The sequence below is a fragment of the Sander lucioperca genome, chromosome 8, assembly GCF_008315115.2.
Source record: "Sander lucioperca isolate FBNREF2018 chromosome 8, SLUC_FBN_1.2, whole genome shotgun sequence".
NCBI classification, from domain to species: Eukaryota; Metazoa; Chordata; class Actinopteri; order Perciformes; family Percidae; genus Sander; species Sander lucioperca.
In genome coordinates this window covers 31,128,963-31,151,021 of record NC_050180.1, presented here as the reverse complement: position 1 = coordinate 31,151,021, position 22,059 = coordinate 31,128,963, and the positions used below count along the sequence as shown (strand labels likewise).

Here is a 22,059-nt window from a genome sequence, read left to right as displayed (position 1 = left end):
GGTGCTATTTTGAGCCTTGTTAGTGGTGTAGTCGACTCGGTACACATGTGTTATTAACCTCTAGGTTCATTTTGCACCGGATTTCTCCTTTACGAGTTTCTGTTTGTTTTTTTGCAAACAGTCGCACAAAAAAAAATAAATAAATGAATAAATCAAAACGCTTAATTGAAAAATTTAAAATGTAAAATAATAGTTTACCTTATTTGTGAAAATGAAGTCATAAAATGAAATGTTCATAAAAAACAACATTTTGCAAATTGATATTAAAATGAGTCGGTTATCAGTGTTTTATGCAGCACACCATACACTTCAATGAGTTGGGTAGATTTAAGCCTTTAAGCTTTTAGCTTCAAAAATTAGATTTTTCTTCTGGATAAAAAAATAAAGATTTCTGCTTTTGTTTTTCAATTTTCTTTATTATATTTAATGAGTGCTAAAACAATAAGTCACAATTACTATTTAAAAAAAAAATCAAATATTTTATATTATACTTTATATTAGTGCAGCTTATTTCTCAAATTAGGAGAATGTGCAACACTTTGTTTTATATCATGATAAATACAATTTCCTTGGGGTGTACTTAAAAACAAGCAACTTTGGGTTCTGTAACTGTAAATGGCATTTGTTACTATATTCTGACATTATATAGACTAAACAGTTAATTAAAAAAATCACAGAGTTGACAATGAAAAGAATCATTAGTTGAGGCCCTACATTTAATTAAGGTCTGAAAATAATTATTTATAATGAAATATCTTGTTGGGTGAAAATATCTGTTTACCTGTGTGTGTCTTTGGTATTCCAGGTAGTGCTGAATGTTGGGTGGAGCGGTCAGAGGGCTGACGTTGACGTTCTCCTGGTTGATGGCTGATGTGCCCACCATGGACTCACTGTGGCTCCACTGGAAGTAGCAGGAACCTTGAGGAGGACTCTGATCCATAGACGCGTCAGCCCCCCTCAGGGGGCCTGGAGGCCCGGACAGAGCCAGGACGTCGCCTCCTGCTGGCCCGGATGAAAAGTGCTGGTTGAACATGCAGCTGCTGTGAGTGGCTGCCTGGCCACATGTCAGCTCTCCATGCTGCTGAGTGGGGTTCAGTCCGGTGACATCCCTTGGCCAAAAGCCAGCAGCATGTGGGAACGTTTGGCTTTCTGGCGTTAGGCTGTGGCACGCTGGCATCAGCTTGTGTCCGTCCTGCACGATGCCAGCGTGGGGCAGCTTCTGGCTGTGGCTCTGCGGCCACTGTTGAACCTGGTGGTTGTGCGTTTCAAAAGAGGGGCTTCCTTGCAGACATGGTGTGGCAAAGGGAATGGGAATATTAGGTGTGCTAGCGGAATTAAAGTCACTGCACGGAATCAGGGCTGGCAAAAGGTCTACTATGCCGGGCGCTACGTTGTTTGGTTGTGGAACGGAGCTCTGCAGCAACTGTCCATTTGCTGCTACTGCAGGAGCTTGCACATTGTTTTGAAGACACTGCAGAAGTTGGTTGGACTGCGTCTGTGCTGAAGTCCCCTGAGGGCGGCCCATGTGGCTGATAGATGCCTGCCCACAGGATTGAAAAGGGCCCGAGGCGTCGGGGACGGTGAGCTCTGGAAGCTCTATAGACGGGCTGAAAATGTCCTGGAGCTGCAGCTGTTGAAGAGGGGGCAGGTTGGTGTCAACTGGAGTAATCAGGGGACCGTGGTGGGAGAGTTTCTGGGTGCTTCTGAATATCTGCGTGGACTCTACTAAGCTACACCCTGTAATCGCTGGGCCAGTCATCGCATCCTGCTGGTGAGCATAGAGACCATTCATTGGAGAGTAAGTACGATCGGGGCTCGGTGTCTGAAACAGCTGTGGATCACCGAGTCCAGTGGCTGAGAGCCGGGCAGCCTGAGTGATGGGGTCCTGCTGATTGTTGTTGACTGCTGTGAGGCAGCTGGGAGGGCTGCCTTTTAGAATATCTTCTCCCTTCTCCTTGAACAAAACCGTATCGATGTAATCAAATATGTCATTAGTGAGGATGCTGTCCAGCTCAGACCTGACATTGCTCTGCTGATCCTGGTCCTGACTTAATCTCTTGAGGGCATTATTCCACTCCATCAGCTCTGCGTCACCGACCTCCAGGTTCTGCAACGCTGCGCAAAAGTCACCGTTTTGAGCCATTTCTTCCAGGTTGTCGATCACAGCCATCACTGACTGCTTGGCTTCCTCTTTCACTACAACAGGGTCACTGGTTGTGGCTGTAGTGCCGTCATCCTGCCACGAGTCACTGGCGATGCTAACCAGCGCCTGGCTGTCCATGAACACCTGGTCCACAGGTAGAGGGGTGTCCACTGTCCGCGGCATGTAGGCCGTTTCATCCTGACTCAGGAAGCAGTCCAGCAAAGAGCCCGGGGTCACATCCTCCTTCATTTTGTTAACGTCGCTGAATTTTTTGTTGAACTGAAACTGTTGAAGGTCCACCGTGGCGTCGTTGTTGTAAAGGATGCCCTCTCCTGCGGTGAAGCTGAAGGGAAGCTGCACCCTCCTCTGACGCAGATATTCCTCGCCCTCAGCGTTGCTGAAAAAGACCAGAATAGAACACGTTACATTACTGACACCAGGGCTGCACAATATACTGCATCAACTAGCGCAATAAACACATCGTGAAAGGGCTGCGACATATTACGAAACACACTGAGAGATTTATTGTATTAGTTGAAAGAAAATATCAGTAGAAAACTTTAAAATGTAACTGCCATTCTTTTTTCAGTGGTGCCTTTTATATTTAATTCAAAGTTCAATTTGTTCGATAAAAGAAAGTTGGAAATGATTTCCTTTCATTTTTTTTTTTTAATTCAACAAGCTGTTTGTTGTATTTTAGCCGACTACTGAAAGCAGTCGAAGTGAGTGCTAGAGGTGTGACAAGGGGGCGAGATTAAAACGTTGCGATATTTCTCGTCGAGGTTAAAATTGTGCAGAATTAAGTCGGTACACTGAGGACCTATTCACGTTAAATCAAACTGTGCAAAATTTCGGTACGTCAGAGCGCAAGCTTCTCCGTCCTCTCTGCATCTTTCACAGAGGGCGGGGCTCAGCTCCGACACACACGCACGCACGTTTATTTATCGCAAGTAATATCCTTATCGCGACATTCAACATTAGCGCATATTGTATATCGTGCAGCCCTAACTGACACCAAGATCAGTCTTATAAAGCTTAGTCAGAAACCCCGCTGAGGAGGCGTTTTTTTTGCCTGTGCCATCCCATTTTTATAATTTCAGCAACCAAGAGAGCCAGGGCCATTGAAGTTTTTAAAGGTCCTATGACATGCTGCTTTTTGGATGCTTTTATATAGACCTTAGAGGTCCCCTAATACTGTATCTGAAGTCTCTTTTATATAGACCTTAGTGGTCCCCTAATACTGTATCTGAAGTCTCTTTTATATAGACCTTAGAGGTCCCCTAATACTGTATCTGAAGTCTCTTTTATATAGACCTTAGTGGTCCCCTAATACTGTATCTGAAGTCTCTTTTATATAGACCTTAGTGGTCCCCTAATACTGTATCTGAAGTCTCTTTTATATAGACCTTAGTGGTCCCCTAATACTGTATCTGAAGTCTCTTTTATATAGACCTTAGTGGTCTCCTAATACTGTATCTGAAGTCTCTTTCCCGAAATTCAGCCTTGGTGCAAAATTACAGCCACTAGAGCCAGTCCCACAATGAGCTTTAGTTAGGATGTGCCATTTCTGTGTCTGTAGCTTTAAATGCTATTGAGGAGGAGGAGGGGGGGGGGGTTGTAGGGGTTGTAGCTCTATTTCCTCATGGGCGGGCCAAATTCTCTGGGCAGCTGTGGGCAGCGGGCAAAGCAGGGAAAGGGGAGGTAACCTTTCCCCTTACGACGTCATAAAGGGAAGATTCCAGATCGGCCCATCTGAGCTTTCATTTTCTCAAAGGTAGAGCAGGATACCCAGGGCTCGGTTTACACCTATCGCCATTTCTAGCCACTGAGGGACCATAGGCAGACTGGGGGAACTCATATCAATGTTAAAAAACCTCATAAAGTGAAATTTTCATGCCATGGGACCTTTTAAATGATTAAACACTCACGATAAAGCTCTCTGATATGCGATGATGAATTCAGGTCTTCCTCCTTTGTAGATCAGCTTGGCGTTGGACTTCACCCACACCCAGCCACGCGACTTACTCAGGAGCCTGAAAACAATCAGACCGCTCTCTCCTGTTTTAATCACTGTAAAGACAAAAACAACACACAGCGAGATGGTTGTCAGTAAAGTGTAACTATAAGTTAATAAGTTAGTAAGTTAACTTTTCGTAACTATTCTTAAAGGTCAGCTAGGCATGTTTTGTTTTTCCCTTTATGGTTTAGTTATCATATACTGTGATGTACTCTTCTTAAAGCTTTACCATAAGGGGAACCTTAAAACCTGTTTTTTGAAAGGAATAACAAAAGCAATGTCAATCTGGGAAGTTAATACATCTCCACCACAAGCAGAAAAACTGTCTGCTAAATTCCGCAGATTATCATTCTGGATAACCGTTGAAAACTGTAAAAAAAAAAAAAAAAAAGATCTGCAGATTCCATTTGGGCCTGCTGATGAGATATTTTACTCTGGATTCAAATAAAATTTCAGTTTTAGTCAGATATCTAAAAAAAATGTAAACCCAGGAACTTGTTATCTTTTTAAACTAATTATTGCTACGATCTTTACACTGGAAACTAGCATTTAAGCATGCTGTATCAACTAAAACAACATGGCGGAAAAAAAAAGAAGTGCCGCTGTAAGTAGCTATGATTCTCATCATATTTTCTTAAAAACAGAAGTCCTAAACAAATATTTTTCTTTGGACTTTCTAGTGAGAAACACTTGTAGATACATAGAAGTACACTTAGCTGCCTCTTGTTTGATTAGCTCTTGCATCAAACAAACAATGTGAATGTGTTGTTGCATCTCCATCAAATACCAAATAGCACTCATATTTAATGTAAAACGTACTGCGGATGTGGCTGTCAGCACAGTACATCATGTCAGCTGCGTGGATGAATTGGTAGCCGGAGCCTTTCGTACACAGTTCAGTCTCTGAATAGCCCAGGATAATCTTTCCCCTGGAGGGAGACAAAAGAAAAAAAACAACACGTTTGTTAAGCTGGAATGAACTGCAGTTAACGAGCAACGGTTGAAAACATTGGAAGATGTCGTTTTAAGATAGTGCCTGCTATCAACGGCCATGGGTGTGAAGTCCAGTTGGTGCTTGGTTTGATAGAGGAGCATTTTAGCTCTGATCTCCACAATGGTTGGAGCCTGGACGGGCATAGCAATGGCGAAGAGTGCCAGCTGAGATTTGTTACAGTCCCCGTTCAAAACCCTCTGGCCATGGAGGTACTTCAGTCGCCCCTGGAACTTCAGAGCCTGGTTTGGATAAAAAAACAAAACATGATTAACTCAGGGGGCTTAGCATGGAAAGAGGTTAACAAAACAACTGAATATTTCAAAAGAACTGCATTATAACCCCTATTTTCCACCAGGCGCGTCTGCCGGGAGCAATCACGGCCTTTCAAGTCAATGCCTGATATTACACCAGTCGCGTCACGGCGCGTCCCAGAAGCGTGCGTGAAGCGGCTCTCTGCTCCGCTAAAGACACGCGCCAGGTCTAGTTTCACGGGAGCAGCAGGGCGTTTGGACAGCCGGGCAGGAAGTTAAACAGCGAGAGCATCCAGTCAATTTACCAAAAGACACCCCCCCAGTATCGTTTATGTCTCCTTTACAACACCACGGGCAACAAGAGATTCATTTTGGAAAAACATAATACGACATCACAGATCCTTTTTATCAGGACAACGCCAGAAAAGAGAAGGTGTGGAGTTCAGTTACAGGAGTGCTTGGAGTGGTAGATACTAGCTTAATAAAGACGTGATTGTTCTGTAAAGTACTTGTAGAGACGATAACAAAACCGGAACGCAGCACAGACGCGCCTGGTGGAAAATCCAGGTAAAATTAGTTGTTTTTTTTTCCAATTCAAGCAAAAGTAATTAAGTCACATTACACCCAATGTTGCCAAATGTGTGATTATAACTCCAAATATCGTACGAACCAGAAAGCCAGAGGAGTTGTCCAGGAGGCAGCGGAAGCGACACACAAAGCTCCTCTCCAGGAAGGACGAGTTCTCTGGGGGAAGCTGCTCAGGACTGTACATCACTGCACTACCACAACTCTTCAACACTGAGAACACAGGTAGAACATCAAACATTACATGTCAGAAGGGCTGGGTACCGAATTCAATACTTTTTAGGCACCGACCGAAATGCCTCTATAGTATCGAGTATCGAAAAAAATGCCTCGTCATTCAGTACCAAATTTCTACACCTAAAGAGTAAACCTCATCAGTGCGCCAACAAGCATGCAGCATGCTTCTAACAAGATCTAATAAAGTCTGTGATTGGCTGTCGCACAGAGACGGGGCTGACATAGAAGGAGCTGTAAAAAGAAATAAAAAGATTTGTGCCGTAACGTGTAATCTTGTCATTTCTTATCGTTTTATAAAATAGGTATCGGAAGAAAAGGATCGTTTAGGAACCGGTATCAAAGTCACGGTATTGTTGTTAGTGTTGAATATTTCTGAACGATACCCAGCCCTGCTCTACATGTCAGAACCATTTACCTGATCCATTGATTTATGTTACAGTAATATCGTGTCTTGTTCACACACTGGTGTGGAGACTGAGCTTTATGTGAAAACCTGAATAAAAAGAAAAAAAGGCATTATTTTTTTCATTCACAGTTCTTACCATCTACATCCGTGCCAGCAGATGGGGGGTTTAGAGCAAAGTGAAGCTGCTGTCTGAACAAGGCCCGGTCATCAGTGTGGATGAGCTCAAACACACTCTGATGAACCACATCCGACTGTCGGCAGAGGGGAGAACACAACAGCTCGTCAGCAATTCAAGTCATTAGACACGAGGTCAGGATCCACCTCCTATCAAAGTGTTTGTGGTGAAACAGGAGTAGGGTTGCAAAGCCTCTATTGTCATAGAAACACACCTTTTACCACAGGCAGACCTAATTGTAAACCCTTCTAATAGAAATCAAAAAAATCAAACATTTAGTAGGGCTGCACGATATGAGCAAAATATCTCATTTTGATTATTTTGACTGTTATTGCGATTGCGAAATGATTCACGATATTGGAGGGAGTGATCATTTTTTTAAATTGTGATTATTGTGTGATTTTTGCGAGGATCTGTCTGTAGGATACGATTTGTAGGCCGGGACGTCTCTGCAGCACCTCAATACTCAATTCAGAATGGTTGATTTGGATATTGCACTAGTCCATATTGTGATTTCGATAAAATTGTGATTAATTGTGCAGCCCTAAAATTAGGTTGAGTTGAACCTTATTAAATGAGTTGACTAATTTAACATTGTATTGAACTTTCAGTGAACAACAACAAAACAACAAAAAAAGATTTCATATCCTCTCCATGGACTCCCTCTATGTCAGACTCCGATGCCTCATCCTCACCATCCAAGCTGAATTGCTATTTAATGAGACGCTGGCAAATTATACGTACATGTGATGGCAGAGTGCGCTGCTGAATGCAGTGAATGATTACAATTAGAGGTGTGAATCTTCAATGATCTCCCGATTCAATTCGATTACGATTATCATGTAAGCGATTCGATTCGATATCTCGATGCATCACGATGCACCAAATACATTTTTCTATTAAAGCCATATAGGATATTTAATTCATAGCTTTTCAAGCTTCAAAAACAAAACATTGTGCAGTGCTCTAATACTAAATAAAATGGATACATAAAACTACAGCACTGAGCACATGGCACTTCCTGAATGTGCAAAACATAACAGAATATGTAAACAGAAATGTTGTTAGGACTACATTAAATTGTAAACAGAAATAATCGATTATGGCCCGGCCGATTATCGATGCATGCATCGTCCATGTCCACAATTCGATGCATCGATTATTTGATTAATTTCAACACCTCCAATTACAATCCAGTTCAATGGGCGTACTTTTACCCAAAACATGCCACGATAAGACTTTGTATTGCTTTTTACCCGACCAAATAACTTCACTATTAAAAAGTGTGTTTTTTTATATTAAGAATTTGCTAAATTTCCAAACTTACTGAGTTTAACTTCCACAGGATTTTACAACAGGAGCAATGTATTTAGCTGTTTTTTTTGCTAAACCATTAGTGTTTAGAGACCATGTTGACCATATAAAATGAAAAGTAGAAAAACATGACGAAGACATACTCCTCCATATAGGCCACAAGGGGTCACTGAATGGTTTGATGAATAATTCAAGTGACCTAAACATCGATGGGAGATTTTTAGACCCAAGTGTTAGACAGCACTCTCTACCCCCACTTCAATTTGTCTCCCCTCTCTCGGCTGTGACATGAATTCAAATGAGGAAAAATAACTTTTGACCGCAATCTTTCAAGTCTAAAGGATGACTAATTGACCCTAAACAAATACTGTATCTAATACTAGTTAGCCAGCATCTCACCTGATGAAAACCCAGGTAGTCCTTGATTGTGGAAGAGACATAAAACACCGATCCTTCTGACGTGACCACCATCGCAAACCCGTTCAACGCCTGCACAGGGAAGAGACAGGAATCAGTCATCACTCAGAGCTTTCATAAAGTAGCTTTAAAGGGCATATACATGCCAGGTATGTAAGTGAGACACACACACACACACACACACACACAGACCAAGGCAGCATGCACATATGCATATCAGATATACATGGCAACTGTAACAGGCACAAAATCACTCATAGGACAAGCCGATACACATGCCAAAGGGCGCAAACACATTCATTAAATAACCTCATCATGTAACAAGAAGCTGTGTTATTTTTTTGATTGCACCTCATTTTTGCTTTTTACTTTCATTTCATTATAATTACAATTATTAAAGGGAATAGTTTGGTACGAAAGGTCGTTAATTTTGAAAATGGCCACACTAATTAAAAAGAGGAAAGTCTGATCCATCGATACATATATTGTTATTGTGCATTGTTCATATCCATGTAACTTTTCGTAATACTAGCAGTGTATGAAGGTGCTGGTGTCTCATAGAGCAGTGGCTGGTAAAAGGTTTTTATCTGGAATTGTATCAATAATAAGGGTGTCACCAAAATGAAGTCCAGGGTTCGTACGGGTGCTTGAAATCCTTGAAAATGCTTGAATTTTTATGTTGCGTTTTCAAGGTTTGAAAAGTGCTTACATTTTGGATAAAATGCCTGAAAGTGCTTGATATTGTAACTGTATTTCTTTCACAAATACCTATCTGACTGAATAGTTTCTATATTAAATGGAGAAATAAAATGTTGGCGAGCCTAAAATGAAAGCTGCTCGCTTGCATGTGTGACTGCGATCTGCCAGGTGTGACTCCGCCCCCATGAAACCACTACTGCACCATGCCGGGAGGCGATATTACGAATCCTACTATAGCTACGCCAAGACCCGCCCTTTAATAGCATTTATTGGCCAGGCATGGCATAGCAACCTGTGCTTTAAAAAAAAAAAATCGAATCGAGGATTTGGAGAATCGTGACACCCCTAATCATTAAGTTGTAGTGTTTGGTGTTAGCAGGGGAGCAGTTCAGCAAGTTTACAGTAAACAGTGTCCTTAATAGCAAGGACGGCTCCGAATAGGCTTCCACTATCTATAAAGTCCCCACAGAAAAAAACAGAAACTGCAGTTCTGACTTGCAGTTAGATTAGCACTGATTTTTGTTCTGGTGGCTTTGAAGAGAGCATAGATAACGGCTTCAGTTCCCTGACGGTGAAAATATTCTAAACATAGCGTACACTTAGACTGATATTGATTTTTTTTTAGGTGTCTTAAATACATTTAGCCGCTGCCCCCGTCCACAGCAGGACATCACTTAGCTCATGTGCCAGTACTCGTCTGCCTTTCCAAACTGGGGGCATGCCGACCGCCAACTACTGTAGCCAACACACTATGGAGAAGTACCTCACACAACCCCACTTCAAAAGATCCAAACTATCCCTTTAAATCCCATTCTGTCAAAATAAAAAACTAATATAAATCGCTATGTAATGTTATGCTACTCTTTTAACTACTGTCCATTTTGTTTTGCGGAGAACACACTTTGCAAATTCAAAATAACACCAACAGCTGCTGATTCTCAAAGGCCCTTTGTATTACACAATCACTGCCAAAAGTGTGACAATCCAGCTGACAGGTGAGCGTAAAAACAAACAGTGACAAAGCACTGGTTTTGTTAAGAGCCACAGAGCGTGGCCACGCTTTGGCAAGAGTCACCAAGACAAGCAGCCTCACCTGTCAAAACTTCCCCCGACACGGATAGACCTGGATTAGGTCTACACAACATGACTAGCGCACAAATAAACAAAGTCTTTACTGGGCATTTATGCACCTGCTAGCCTCAGGCAATTCAGTTATCAATCAGGCCGTGAGACTTTTTCTTCCACGTACAGCAGTAACATTGAAACTGTACGAAGGTGTATTTAGACTATTTTTAATCTGAGTCTGTGCTCTTTGCTTGTTGTGATCCTTGTGTGAGCTGGTTAGAGATGCCTTTAGACTGAAAGTTGTGGTGGCAGTCGATCTGAGAAGGTAACTGCACGTCACCTGACCTGCTCCTCCTGAACCCAGTTTAAAATTGGTTAGCTTTGAAGAATAGGTGTTTCTTTCAGGGATGGGCAATTTCTCTGTTGCTTTTTACATTTAAATGGCACTCAGTCTACGCAACTATTTATTAAACAATTTAATTTATTATCATATTATTACACAGAATTGCATCAGATAAAATTGTGCAAAATAACAAAATTGTATCTAATGCAATTATGTGTAGTATTGTGCTTTGTGTGGAGCAACAGTTGCAGACTGAAGTCTCTGTTAGTTAACAGTGATTAGTGACAGCAGCATTATATAAATGGATCAAATATGCATTTACAACAACCAGTCACACACTATTCTCCTGTATGAAAGGATTACAAGTAGCTTCCTCTGACAGCTGGACTCGTGGGATTGGCACTCTGTGGTTTTGGTTGACACTTGTTACAAGGGTGTAACACCAACCATGCTACCTAGGATCAGTGTTAAAGAATCTTGTTTTCAACTGCATCTAAAAGTTACACTATTTGCTTCTTGCTGTGGAAAAAAAAAAAAAAAGAAAAAGCCAAAAGTAGCAAGCATTATGATAAAAAAGATCCACCGGATGTCCATCACCTTCCACTTTCTTTGTGTTGGCATTTTAAACTCTGGTGGATTTATGAGGACTATGGTTAACTGCTCCTCAGATCTCTGCAGGGTAAATCCAGACAGCTAGCTAGACTATCTGTCCAATCTGAGTTTTTGAACGAGCACGTTCCACCACGTTCCCTCCCGAGGCTATTTTGCAGAGGCACCGTTATTGCGTCTGGTGCTTAGCGCCGCCCGAGACGATTATGACTGGTTTAAAGAAATGCCAAAAGACCAGAGCACCTTTTTCTCCCATCCTGGAATGCGTGCGGTGTGGACTAGCCAGACCCTCCTCTGCAGCGCTGTGGGGGAAGGTCTGGCAATGCGAGACTATTGCAAATGTGACCATTTAAGATACATTTACAAGTAGCGCCTGAATGGGTGTTTTCCCCTCAGAGGTTAACTTGTCTTACCTGGAGCAGTAGGTCCCCTTCAGAGAAGCCTGCGGTGTCCATGTTGTTCCCATTCTGCCCGTTCACTCCAGAGAACATCAGACTGCTGCTGCTGCTTTTTGTCATGGTTGCTGCACAGAAGGTGACAAAACGGAGGGCAGGGGTCAGCAGATGTAATATTAACATCTTTCACGGTTTAAGCTTTTTTTCTATAGCAAAGTTACACATTGTATCCCTCAGCTTAATCGACTTTTTATTAGTCATACTGCAGTTTTTTGTTTTTGTTCTTCGCACCAAGATACACTAATTGCTGAGATCTATGAACACACCAACATCACTGGAACTGAGTCCCTTGTGTTGGAGGCTGATTGTACGCAAATCCACATTTTAACCACATTATCTAAAAGACTATGGTAAAAAAAAACAGTACGTCAAAGTTACTGGTATTAGCTGTGCAAAATCTATCTAATATAGTTTAACTGGTTTGTCTGTCAGTCTTCTTGTCTACTGGACGTCTTTCTAACGATACACCACATCCTGACCTTTACTTACTTTAACATGTCTTCCCTAAATGATCCCCAAGAAAAGGGAGACATTTTGACATTGGTGAGTTCCGTTCTATTTAGGCTAACTGAATAGCATTAGAATATTCTTTTTTCAAATTCAGTTTTCTTCCAAAAAGGCTGTAAAAAGCCAGTTAACAAACCTGCAGCTTAGTCTTTATTATAATAATAAAAAAATTCTCTTAAAGGACAAATCCGCTGCAAAATGAATCTAGGGGTTAATAACACGTGTACCGAGTCGACCGCTCTCTGGGATCTGTTTTCATGCTAATCGAATGTGACCAGTTTGTGTGACCATGCTTTTTATATCTCCTCTACTCTTAATATGTCTTTTCTTAGAGCTGCTTCTTATCATTCATCCCTGACTCTAATAAAGTAGAGAGCCATAACTCACATTCATACAGTACTATGTAAGATAAACAATAATGTCTGAAATGTGGTTTTATTGCAAATCCACTGAATTCCATATATGTTATGGCATTATTTAAGTAAACTACAGCAGCACAGATGTTGTATCTGACAGATAATAAAGCACAACCCAAGCATGCAAGCAACTTTGTTAGTTGTAACACATGGCAGTAGTCTGGTTTCTGGGTTCAACACTGTCACTGTATATGTGTATATGCAGTGGGGGTGCATGATATATCGACTGGAGATCGTTATCGCGCTATCACGTTGCGCAATATTATATTGAAAGTGTCGCGATAAGTATGCAATATTTTTTTTATATTTACTTTTATTGCTTCTAATATGTCCTGTTCTGTAGATATGCTATTTATTTATTGTTTTTACTGTCCAACCAGTAAAACATGTCCTGTTCTGTAGACATTATTTATTTATTCATGTTTTACCAGTCCAATATGAAATAAACCTTGTGTTGTAAGAAAACTTGTTTTATTTGTTATGAATCTATTTTGATGTGTTTTCCCATAACTTTTGTAATTTTACATATGTTAAAGAAATATCAAAATTAATATCGATGTCGCAATATTCATAATCAATATCTCAATATCACATTTTGTCAATATTGTGCAACCCTAATATGCAGCATAGTGCAGGGGAATAGATAATGGGACTTTATGTTTTAAAGGGTTATCCCAGGTTGACTGACTCGGCTTGGCGACCCAGGGCGAGAGGCGGGTCCGACGCGTGGTGAGTCGTCACAGGACGCCACAGACTTTGAAAAAACAATCATTGTTGCCATCGGTGTGAAAGAGGTATTTTTTATATACAGAGGTGGGACAAAGTCATTGTTATGCAAGTCACAAGTAAGTCTCAAGTCTTTGCCCTCGAGTCCCGAGTCAAGTCGAGTCAAAGATGAGGCAAGTCCCGAGTCGAGTCACAAGTCAAAGCCAACAAGTCTCAAGTCGAGTCCAAAGTCCTACCATTTTAGTTTCGAGTCATTTCAAGTCATTTCAGTTTCAGTGTATGCAATATTAAGAATATTTTCACTGCTTCAAAAGTCATAAGAAAGCCCTTTCTCTCAAGAAACTGAAGTCATATGCTTTATAGCAGTGGTTTTCAAAGTGGGGACGGGGACCCCTGGGTGCCGCGAGGGGGTGCTAGGGGGGCCATGGCAAGTTGGCATGAAAAGTATAGCAAAACAAAATAATTGAATAAATTAAATAACTAAAGTAAACCAAATTAAACCAAAAATAAGCTAAACAATATTCCCATTAGTTAAGAACTGCACTATAATAATCTATTGCATCTCTGAACATTACTACTGTAATCGTTATTATTTTATTTTATTACATGGCTTGGTTGAATTCCAATGTAGAATGCCATGAAAACAGAGCGTTGCTATGGACGCAGTTCGGTTTAATGGAAGCAATACAATCGCTTTTAAATCAATAAACTCCTTTTTAAATCAATATTTTGTGTTAAAGTATTTATTTGGTAGGTAGCCATGTAATAAGCGGGATAATGTATAGCGAGGCGGTAGTTATAGCGAATACAACCCCTGATATGAAAAGGGAAGGCTAATGGTGGATCTACTGTGACTGTGTTATGGTAACGTTACTTTAAAACGGACGTTGACATGATGTTGGCGAGGTTTTCCATCTGAGTGTGCTACACTCATGTACCTCATATAATCAGGGTTCAAAAATCCCTATTTTTGTAAGCATGAACCAGCAAGGGAGACGTGCGTTTACTGTGTCGTTGAGACAGTAAATATGCAGCAGCTAGTATGTTACGGTACATACATCCGATAAGGTGCTTAGCATTCGTTCAAAACTTACCTTTCTTTGTGCAACTTCAGGTGTCGAACAAAGTTGGACGTTGTGGCAGCTCCGTCTGTAATCTTCAACCCGCATGTTTTGCAAATTGCAACTCTTTTTTTGTCGACTACCTCGTAATTTTTATAGCCAAACGAAACTATCTTCGGTATCATTTTGCCAACTGGCTCGTTGTTGCTTGTGCTTCATTGGTTGTCTTGCAATGTGCCTGCTTAGATGCTGTCGAATCAAAACAACGTGGGACTACAGTGATTGGATGTCGTGCAGGCAGCGCGCGTGCTCTCTGCATGCATACAGGTGGTGCACATTTTTTTCACAGATGCAGATAAACTGAGAGCGGCGCGGCCGTGTGAACATTTTCTTCCCCAGTTTTCATGGGAAGTAGCAAGTCTTCTCGAGTCAAAAGGTGCAAGTCCAAGTGAAGTCACGAGTCATTGATGTTAAAGTCCAAGTCGAGTTGCAAGTCTTTGTACATTTTGTCGAGTTGAGTCTGAAGTCATCAAATTCATGACTCGAGTCTGACTCGAGTTCAAGTCACATGACTCGAGTCCACACCTCTGTTTATATATATATATATATATATATATATATATATATATATATATATATATATATATATAATTTTACTTGGCAGCAGAATCTAAATCTTGCATCTTGCCTGGAGACATACTGTTTGTAGTCTCTTGACTTTTACACATTCCAGATGCACACTAAGTAAGAAGTAAAAAGTCTATTTGATAGCTGAGAAAGTGACTTGTTTCATATGTGCCTCGGCATGTTTAAGGCTGAGATAGGCACAACAGCTTTGCTCTCTAAGGCTATAGATAGATGGACGCTCCTCTGTTCATATAATGGGGCTACTTAAGAGGCCTGTCCACCAATCACATATGTGACTGTACTCAAACTTGTTGAGTGATCCCAACCTCTATCTGTGCTATTTTAGAGGTCCTGCGACTTAAAACCTGAAGTAACAGGACACCACTAGCATTGATTTGAGCAGCTCGGTGTCGAAAACATGTCAGCCAGAGAACAAAGCCAGTTTAGACAACCATTGCCAGGTAAGGGATTACGGAAATCTTGGCAACGTCTCTGTTGTGTTTTATATTAGGGATATGTGAGGTGCCTGTTCTTTTGTTTCAAACACATAACCAAACTTCCAGTGTAGGCAGAAGTTGCATCACTTTGTTAATACTACCCAAGCAGTGCATTATATGTCCACATCGAATGACAGCCTGCACCAAGTAACTACTCAGCTCCACTGTTTGTTTTGGCTTTACCTTGGCATCTTGGTAAAGTCACTCAGCCCCTGCTGAAAGCCTTCTCACTGCTCGTCATTGTTCTCTGGGCAGCCCCGCCATGTCATGTCATGTTAAAGATCATTGCTTCTCAAATTCAGAAGAGTCCTGCTATTGTTTGGAATCATTTTGCATGTTTATGGCTGCAATGTTTGAACAAGCTTGTACTGCAAACTTTAAGCCTTGATAATATGCAAAAATATGTAAATAAAAGTATAAATTAGCTGTGGCTAACATGGCAAGGCAAAAACAGCATTAACATTTTTACATCACTGTGGTAGCACTTGAGTTTATGTACTTACTGGAGTTATATTCTGAAACTGGCTATCATAAGTTTGAAACATGTAGGATTTATCCTGAATATTAATGGCTTGTATGATTTGAAAAGGTTAATCCACACAAAATAAAATTGTGTGTTGCCTTTTGCTGTTACATCCATGTGGCCGCACATGATTCTTTTGTGGATCAATAAAAAATATGAATGTAAAATCAGGAGCGTGCAGCAGCATAAAAAAGAACAGCAAGCTATCTCAATTGTTGGTCCCCCGCCAGAAGACAGGTTCTCATTGCTGGGAGAACTGATCTGGCAGCCTGCATATCTGCACACACACACAACACATACACAGACATAACACACACAAACACACTCGGCCTTCTTGTATCTGCCCCTAGGGTTTTTTTGTAAGCAATAGCCGACAAGAGCGCTTCCCTTATCTGGACGGCCACTACAGGAAAATCCCAGGATATGGCCTCTCCCAACCCGTCGGTCCAGTCCTGTCACGCAACTTTTTTAAGGAGGGAAGGGGCCCTGAACACTCCCCCTCAAACACAGACACATACACACTCCCCATCCTTCAGCTTACACAGTGTTAACACAAACACCCAGACCTGCACAGCCTGACAATCACCGGTCTACAGCACACAAAGCTGCAGGTCTGACACAATGTGACCCTTTCATACAACCAAGATCAGCATAAAATGTGAGTTACATGTGCAGCCGGTACAGGATACAAACCATCAAGACAGACAACAATTTAAAATCATATTAGAATTAAACAGATATGCACAAACACAATGAACTATTAGTGCTTCAGCCAAACATACACAGGAAAACGTAGACTTCAAGTCTAAATAATTTGCGTGAGTATGGGGGTCTCATTGTAGCCGCCTGGCGCCTGTTTGATGTCATTCTAGTTTTCTTTCCCAGTGGGGGACTCTGCATCGTGTTTTCCCTCCCCATCGTTTCCCCGCTGCTAACAGCTCAACAGTTTATGACACTGCAGAGTCGCTCATGTGCACTTACAGTTCTCCATGTAGCTGCAGGAGAAATATGTTTAATGATACTTGGCCAGAGCTTGACCAGAAGTTGGAAAGACATTCCTGTAAGTTTGTGGGAGGCAGTGAAGGAGAAAAAAACACAGATTCCCACTAACGTCAAACATACACACATCGCCTTCACAGAGCAGGAAAGGGGTGGGAACGAAATACTGTTGCACAATATTTAGTTCAATACTGCTTGATTGATATCATTTGATTGTATCTGATGGTATTTAGGTGTGAACAGAAGCTAAAGACAGATTTAATCTTCTTCGTTGAGCTGCTCTGGTGGTCTCGCTGTTCATAGCTACGGCATAAGGACTGATTTACAGTTGAGTGTGGGATTTTCCCAGCACCACTGCAACACTAGACAGATGAGTATAGTGCTAATTAATCGATTAGTAGATCGACAGAACATTTTGATAATCCATTTCACGTCATTTAGCACGTAAAAATGCCAAACATTGTCTGATTACAGTTTGTTTTGTTTCTCCTGTTTTATAGACTGCCCAGCTTTCTGTGGTGGGATATAAACCCGCAACACCCATGGGCTCCTTGACAGTAGTAAGTTTTACCTTTGACAACTCAAACACAAAGACCGAAAGAAACAATATCAACAATGTGACATTGGGAAATTTACAGTTTATGGATCTTGACTAAAACAACCCCTATAACATATTAAACAGTAATGAAACTCTCATACAAAACATTTTACGGCCGCCCTAGAAGCATCTTCCAATACTTTCAAAAGGTGTAGTTTGACACCAAGAGAGGTCACATTTTAGCATCACTAAACTGTTAGCTTCCTGTTCCTTGTTCCTTGAAAACAAGCCATTATAGGATTGGTGAAATGTAGAGCATGCCTTTGATGCAAGATGCACTCCAGGCAAACATCCCTGTCACTCAGGGAATGCCTTTAAAGGATTTGACATCTTTTCATCATGGGGTAATTAAGTGAAATCCAAAGAACTATGAGGAGCCGACAAGTTTTTCTACATGCAATCTACTCTGACTGTTCAGGGCAAAGTATAAAGTAGTCAGTTTAGATTAGATTTTAGATTAGATTCAACTTTATTGTCATTGTGCAGAGTACAAGTACAAAGACAACGAAATGCAGTTTGCGTCCAACCAGAAGTGCAAAAAGAGCAGAAAAGTGCAACGTGATATACAAGTATAGACAGGACAAGAGATATAGTGCAGTGTAGACAGTAGTGTACAGTTGGTTAACAGAAGGTGGTTTAGAGTAATATAAATGAAATATAAATATGTGCAGTGTATTAGCAGTTACCTTATAAGAGCAGAATAAATATGGCTATGTAATATGAACAATGCATGAACAACATGTACAGATATGTGTAATGTAGTAGCAGTAACATTATATAGTAGTAAGAATAATATAAATATATGCAGTGTATTATTATAAGAAAAACATAATAAATATGGATATTCAGTATGAACCATATAGACAGATATGTGCAGCTATGTGCAGTGTGGTAACAGTACCATTGTAGTGCAGAAACAGTCCAAACAGAAACTGCACTGAATAGTTAGAATTAAACAAAGCCTAAAACTGGCTTAAGTCATGTTTTTTTGGGCAGTGATCAACATCAAATTTTGAAATGCTTTAAGTTGAAATAAAAAAAAAAAAAAAAAAACCTATGTACACAGTGTCTACTAATTTCAATAACATATGTATCTATGAAGTATTATTAGCATGTTGTATGGAGTTAATACACTGAAACTAAGGAGAAAAAAAAGGAAATGCTGTCACGGGTTGGAAGTCTGCCAGATTTAGAGAGAGTATAAAGCATGCCAGCAATGCATAAGGGAATATAATCTTGATTTGAAAACATTTAGTTCCAGTAGATCCTGTACAGAGATCTCTGTTCTCACGCAGATGTGCAGGAAAGGGCAGTGCTTGCAACAAATAACAGCCAATGAGCTGGGTCACTCAGTCCATAGGTTCAACCTCCCATCAGTCTTTTGATTAATGTCCCCGTTTACTTCCATGACTTTAGGGGAAGGAAACAACTTTTTCATGATCAGACAAGAGTGTCATCTCGGCATGTCAAGGAAAAGAAGGAAACAGCAGCTTAGGTTGGAAACAAAGTCCTGAGAAGAAGAAAAAAAAATGGAAAAGAAGAGGGAGGTTCTGGGAGTGTCTGCAGAGTGTGTGTGTGTGTGTGTGTGTGTGTGTGTGTGTGTGTGTGTGTGTGTGTGTGTGTGTGTGTGTTCTTGTTTAACTGTATTCGTGGGGTCCAAAAACCAGGAATACAGTCTACTTGTGGGGTCCGGACAGCTTTGTGGGGACAAAATGCTGGACCCCACAACTTTAAAGGGCTGTTTGAGGGTTAAGACTTGGTTTTAGAATTAGGGTTCGAATTAGGTTATGGTTAGGGTGAGGGTAAGGGTTAAGGTTAGGCATTTAGTTGTGATGGTTAAGGTTAGGGTAAGGGGCTAGGGAATGCATTATGTCAATGATGGGTCCCCACAAAGATAGTGCCGCGCACTTATGTGTGTGTGTGTGTGTGTGTGTGTGTGTGTGTGTGTGTGTGTGTGTGTGTGTGTGTGTGCGCGTGCGTGTGTGTGTGCGCGTGCGTGTGCGCGTGCGTGGGGGGGAGGGGGGGGGTGTAAAAAGTCAGTCGCACGCAGAAAAGGACTGGACTGCACTATGGTGGCACAATTTAGCAATTTGAAAAAACAGGAATTTACATTGCATATTGTTGGATTTCAAAATGTTATTACAAAATTGTTGGCTGCATGTTAAATGGTGTTGTTTAGGGCCCCCTAAGCTACATTGAGCCAGCCCTGTAGGTTTAAAAAGGTGTGTGTGTGTGTGTGTGTGTGTGTGTGTGTGTGTGTGTGTGTGTGTGTGTGTGCTGCAGCACAGAACTCACACAAGCAAACCTTGATGATCAAAATAAACAGTGATAATATACCAATCATGACACAATGTCTGGTTTGGTGGTGATGGTAGTGGGGTCTGGGGGGGCGTCTTGTTTTTTTTTTTTTTTTTTTTTTTTTTAATCAACACTAAGCTGTTTTTTGTGTCTCTGCTCCTTTTACCTGCTTCAAAAGTAATGTCATCGGTTTTTAAGTGGGCACAGAAAAAAAAACAAAGACAAATTCAGGTTGCTGTGTTAGGCGTGCCTCGCATATCATATCGCTAAAATGATTCTTATCAGTCTCCAGGCGGTTGTCAAAGCTCTCGGAGGGAAGGAATCATGTAAGGGAACAGACTGAGGCCGAAAAAAAAAACACTTTCTTCTAAAAGACGTCTAAATTTAGCCCACAGATAGTAAGTACTTGGATGTTGAAGCTGTCGAGAGACGAAGATGATTGAATATAAATGTTTGAAGTCTGGAAATATATGCAAATGACAATCAACATTAAAAGCTCATTTACACTTCTGGATAAAAATCACTGTTTATATATATTTTTTTAATTTCTTCCAAACCCTGACAGATTTTAATCACGATCCTTCAATAAATCAAATCATACAGCTCTGTTTCTGATCCCCCAACCAAACTTTTGAGTGGGGCGATTTTGTTTCGGCACATAAAACAAACACAAGTGTTTTTTGGAAGACTCTAAATGTCACAGAAAGCCTTGGTGGGCGAACTCGGCTCGGGCCAACAGAAAAAAAAAAGTATTGGGTATGAAGGGAGATGTAGTGCTGTGGTTTTAAAGCTGGAGAGACTGAGAATAAACCTTCCAGAGAATGGGAATTGGAAAAAATGAAAACATGATTAAATCTGTCTCCCAGCGGTTGCTTGCATTCTCACGAAATACTGAAAGACGAGTCATGAATCAAGAGCCAACAGGCAACTTCTGTCACCCCAGTGAGATGTCCTCCTCTCACATATTGTGATACTGAGTTGACAGGTGAATTACGCTGAGGTTTTAAGAGCATGTATAAGAAAAACGCACGTCTTTCAAAAACAACATCCTCATAATCTGATACTAGACTGATACTCTCCTCCGAGCTGCCAGAACTTCAGACGTCGTTCTTGACCTCTTTCTTCCTTCTGTTCACTTGTGTCATGTGTATGGTTTTGTGTATACATGGTTCAGATATCCCAAATACCAAATTATATCAAATTATAGCACACGACACAGTGTTACCACATCAACTCTGATTGCTAACAGGCCCTGGATGTTTTCAATGAACTTGGAAAGCAAATCCACATTTTTCAGCAGCAGTGAGCTGCAAGCCTTTCAAAATATCCAGTGCTGCCTCATAAAGTCACGCTATGAGGCGAACAGTCCAGCTTTCTCAAAAAGATCTGCCATTTTAAGGCAGCCATAAATAGCTTGTTTCATTATCAGGTCTTTAAATCTCGCTCGTATCCCCTGAAATTGCTTACGTTTGTTCTTTTCTCTAAAGCCTTTTTCTTTTACCTAACAATTTATGGGATCATTATCTTATACTCTAGGCATGCCCCCACTCGAACACCCATCCTAAGCTTATGTTTTGACAGGGATAACCCCTGAGAGTCAACCTAGGTGATCTTGTTAGACATATACAAAGACTCTGTGTTTGAGAATCCACCCATGTATACAGGGACCGTCTGTCTAAACGTTTATGGCGCTGTATAACACTGCATGAATCCAGTGTTTTTTACTTTACTTTAAGCCATGTAGAGGTCTTTAAACACACTCTTAACACTTTACAGAACACTGCATCTATGTAACATCCCTCCACTGCTAGCTTTTCTTGCAAGGGCAACGATAAGACAATGACTCAGGCCGTCCCTGTCTGTGTAATCGTTATTTTTTTTTTATTTTATTATTCTTACGTCAAAGCCAGATCATTGTCCTCTTAAGTTTCCTCATCATTTGATCCCGCCTCTGTACCATTATCTGTCTTCATTTCTTTACCTGCATTTCCCTAAAATGTCAATGTTTGTTTCACCATAAAAGGGAAGCGTACACTCACTGCTAAACATGCAGTGAGTTGCACTCATGCTTACACTGCACTTTCTGTTAAATAACAA

General features: G+C 40.9%; 1 protein-coding gene across 2 annotated transcripts in view; it reads right to left on the bottom strand.

Moving 5' to 3' along the window:
• LOC116056011 (aryl hydrocarbon receptor-like) overlaps positions 1-22,059 on the bottom strand; it is a 44,599-nt gene that overhangs the window by 3,229 nt on the left and 19,311 nt on the right. For both annotated transcript variants that reach the window (XM_031308217.2, XM_031308154.2), the window contains exons 3-10: positions 11,669-11,778; positions 8,522-8,611; positions 6,770-6,884; positions 6,076-6,203; positions 5,197-5,393; positions 4,980-5,089; positions 4,072-4,213; positions 782-2,540 (exon numbers count right to left, since the gene is read on the bottom strand). In XM_031308217.2, the coding sequence (XP_031164077.1) occupies positions 782-2,540; positions 4,072-4,213; positions 4,980-5,089; positions 5,197-5,393; positions 6,076-6,203; positions 6,770-6,884; positions 8,522-8,611; positions 11,669-11,778 (2,651 nt within the window). The remainder of the gene's footprint in view (positions 1-781; positions 2,541-4,071; positions 4,214-4,979; positions 5,090-5,196; positions 5,394-6,075; positions 6,204-6,769; positions 6,885-8,521; positions 8,612-11,668; positions 11,779-22,059) is intronic.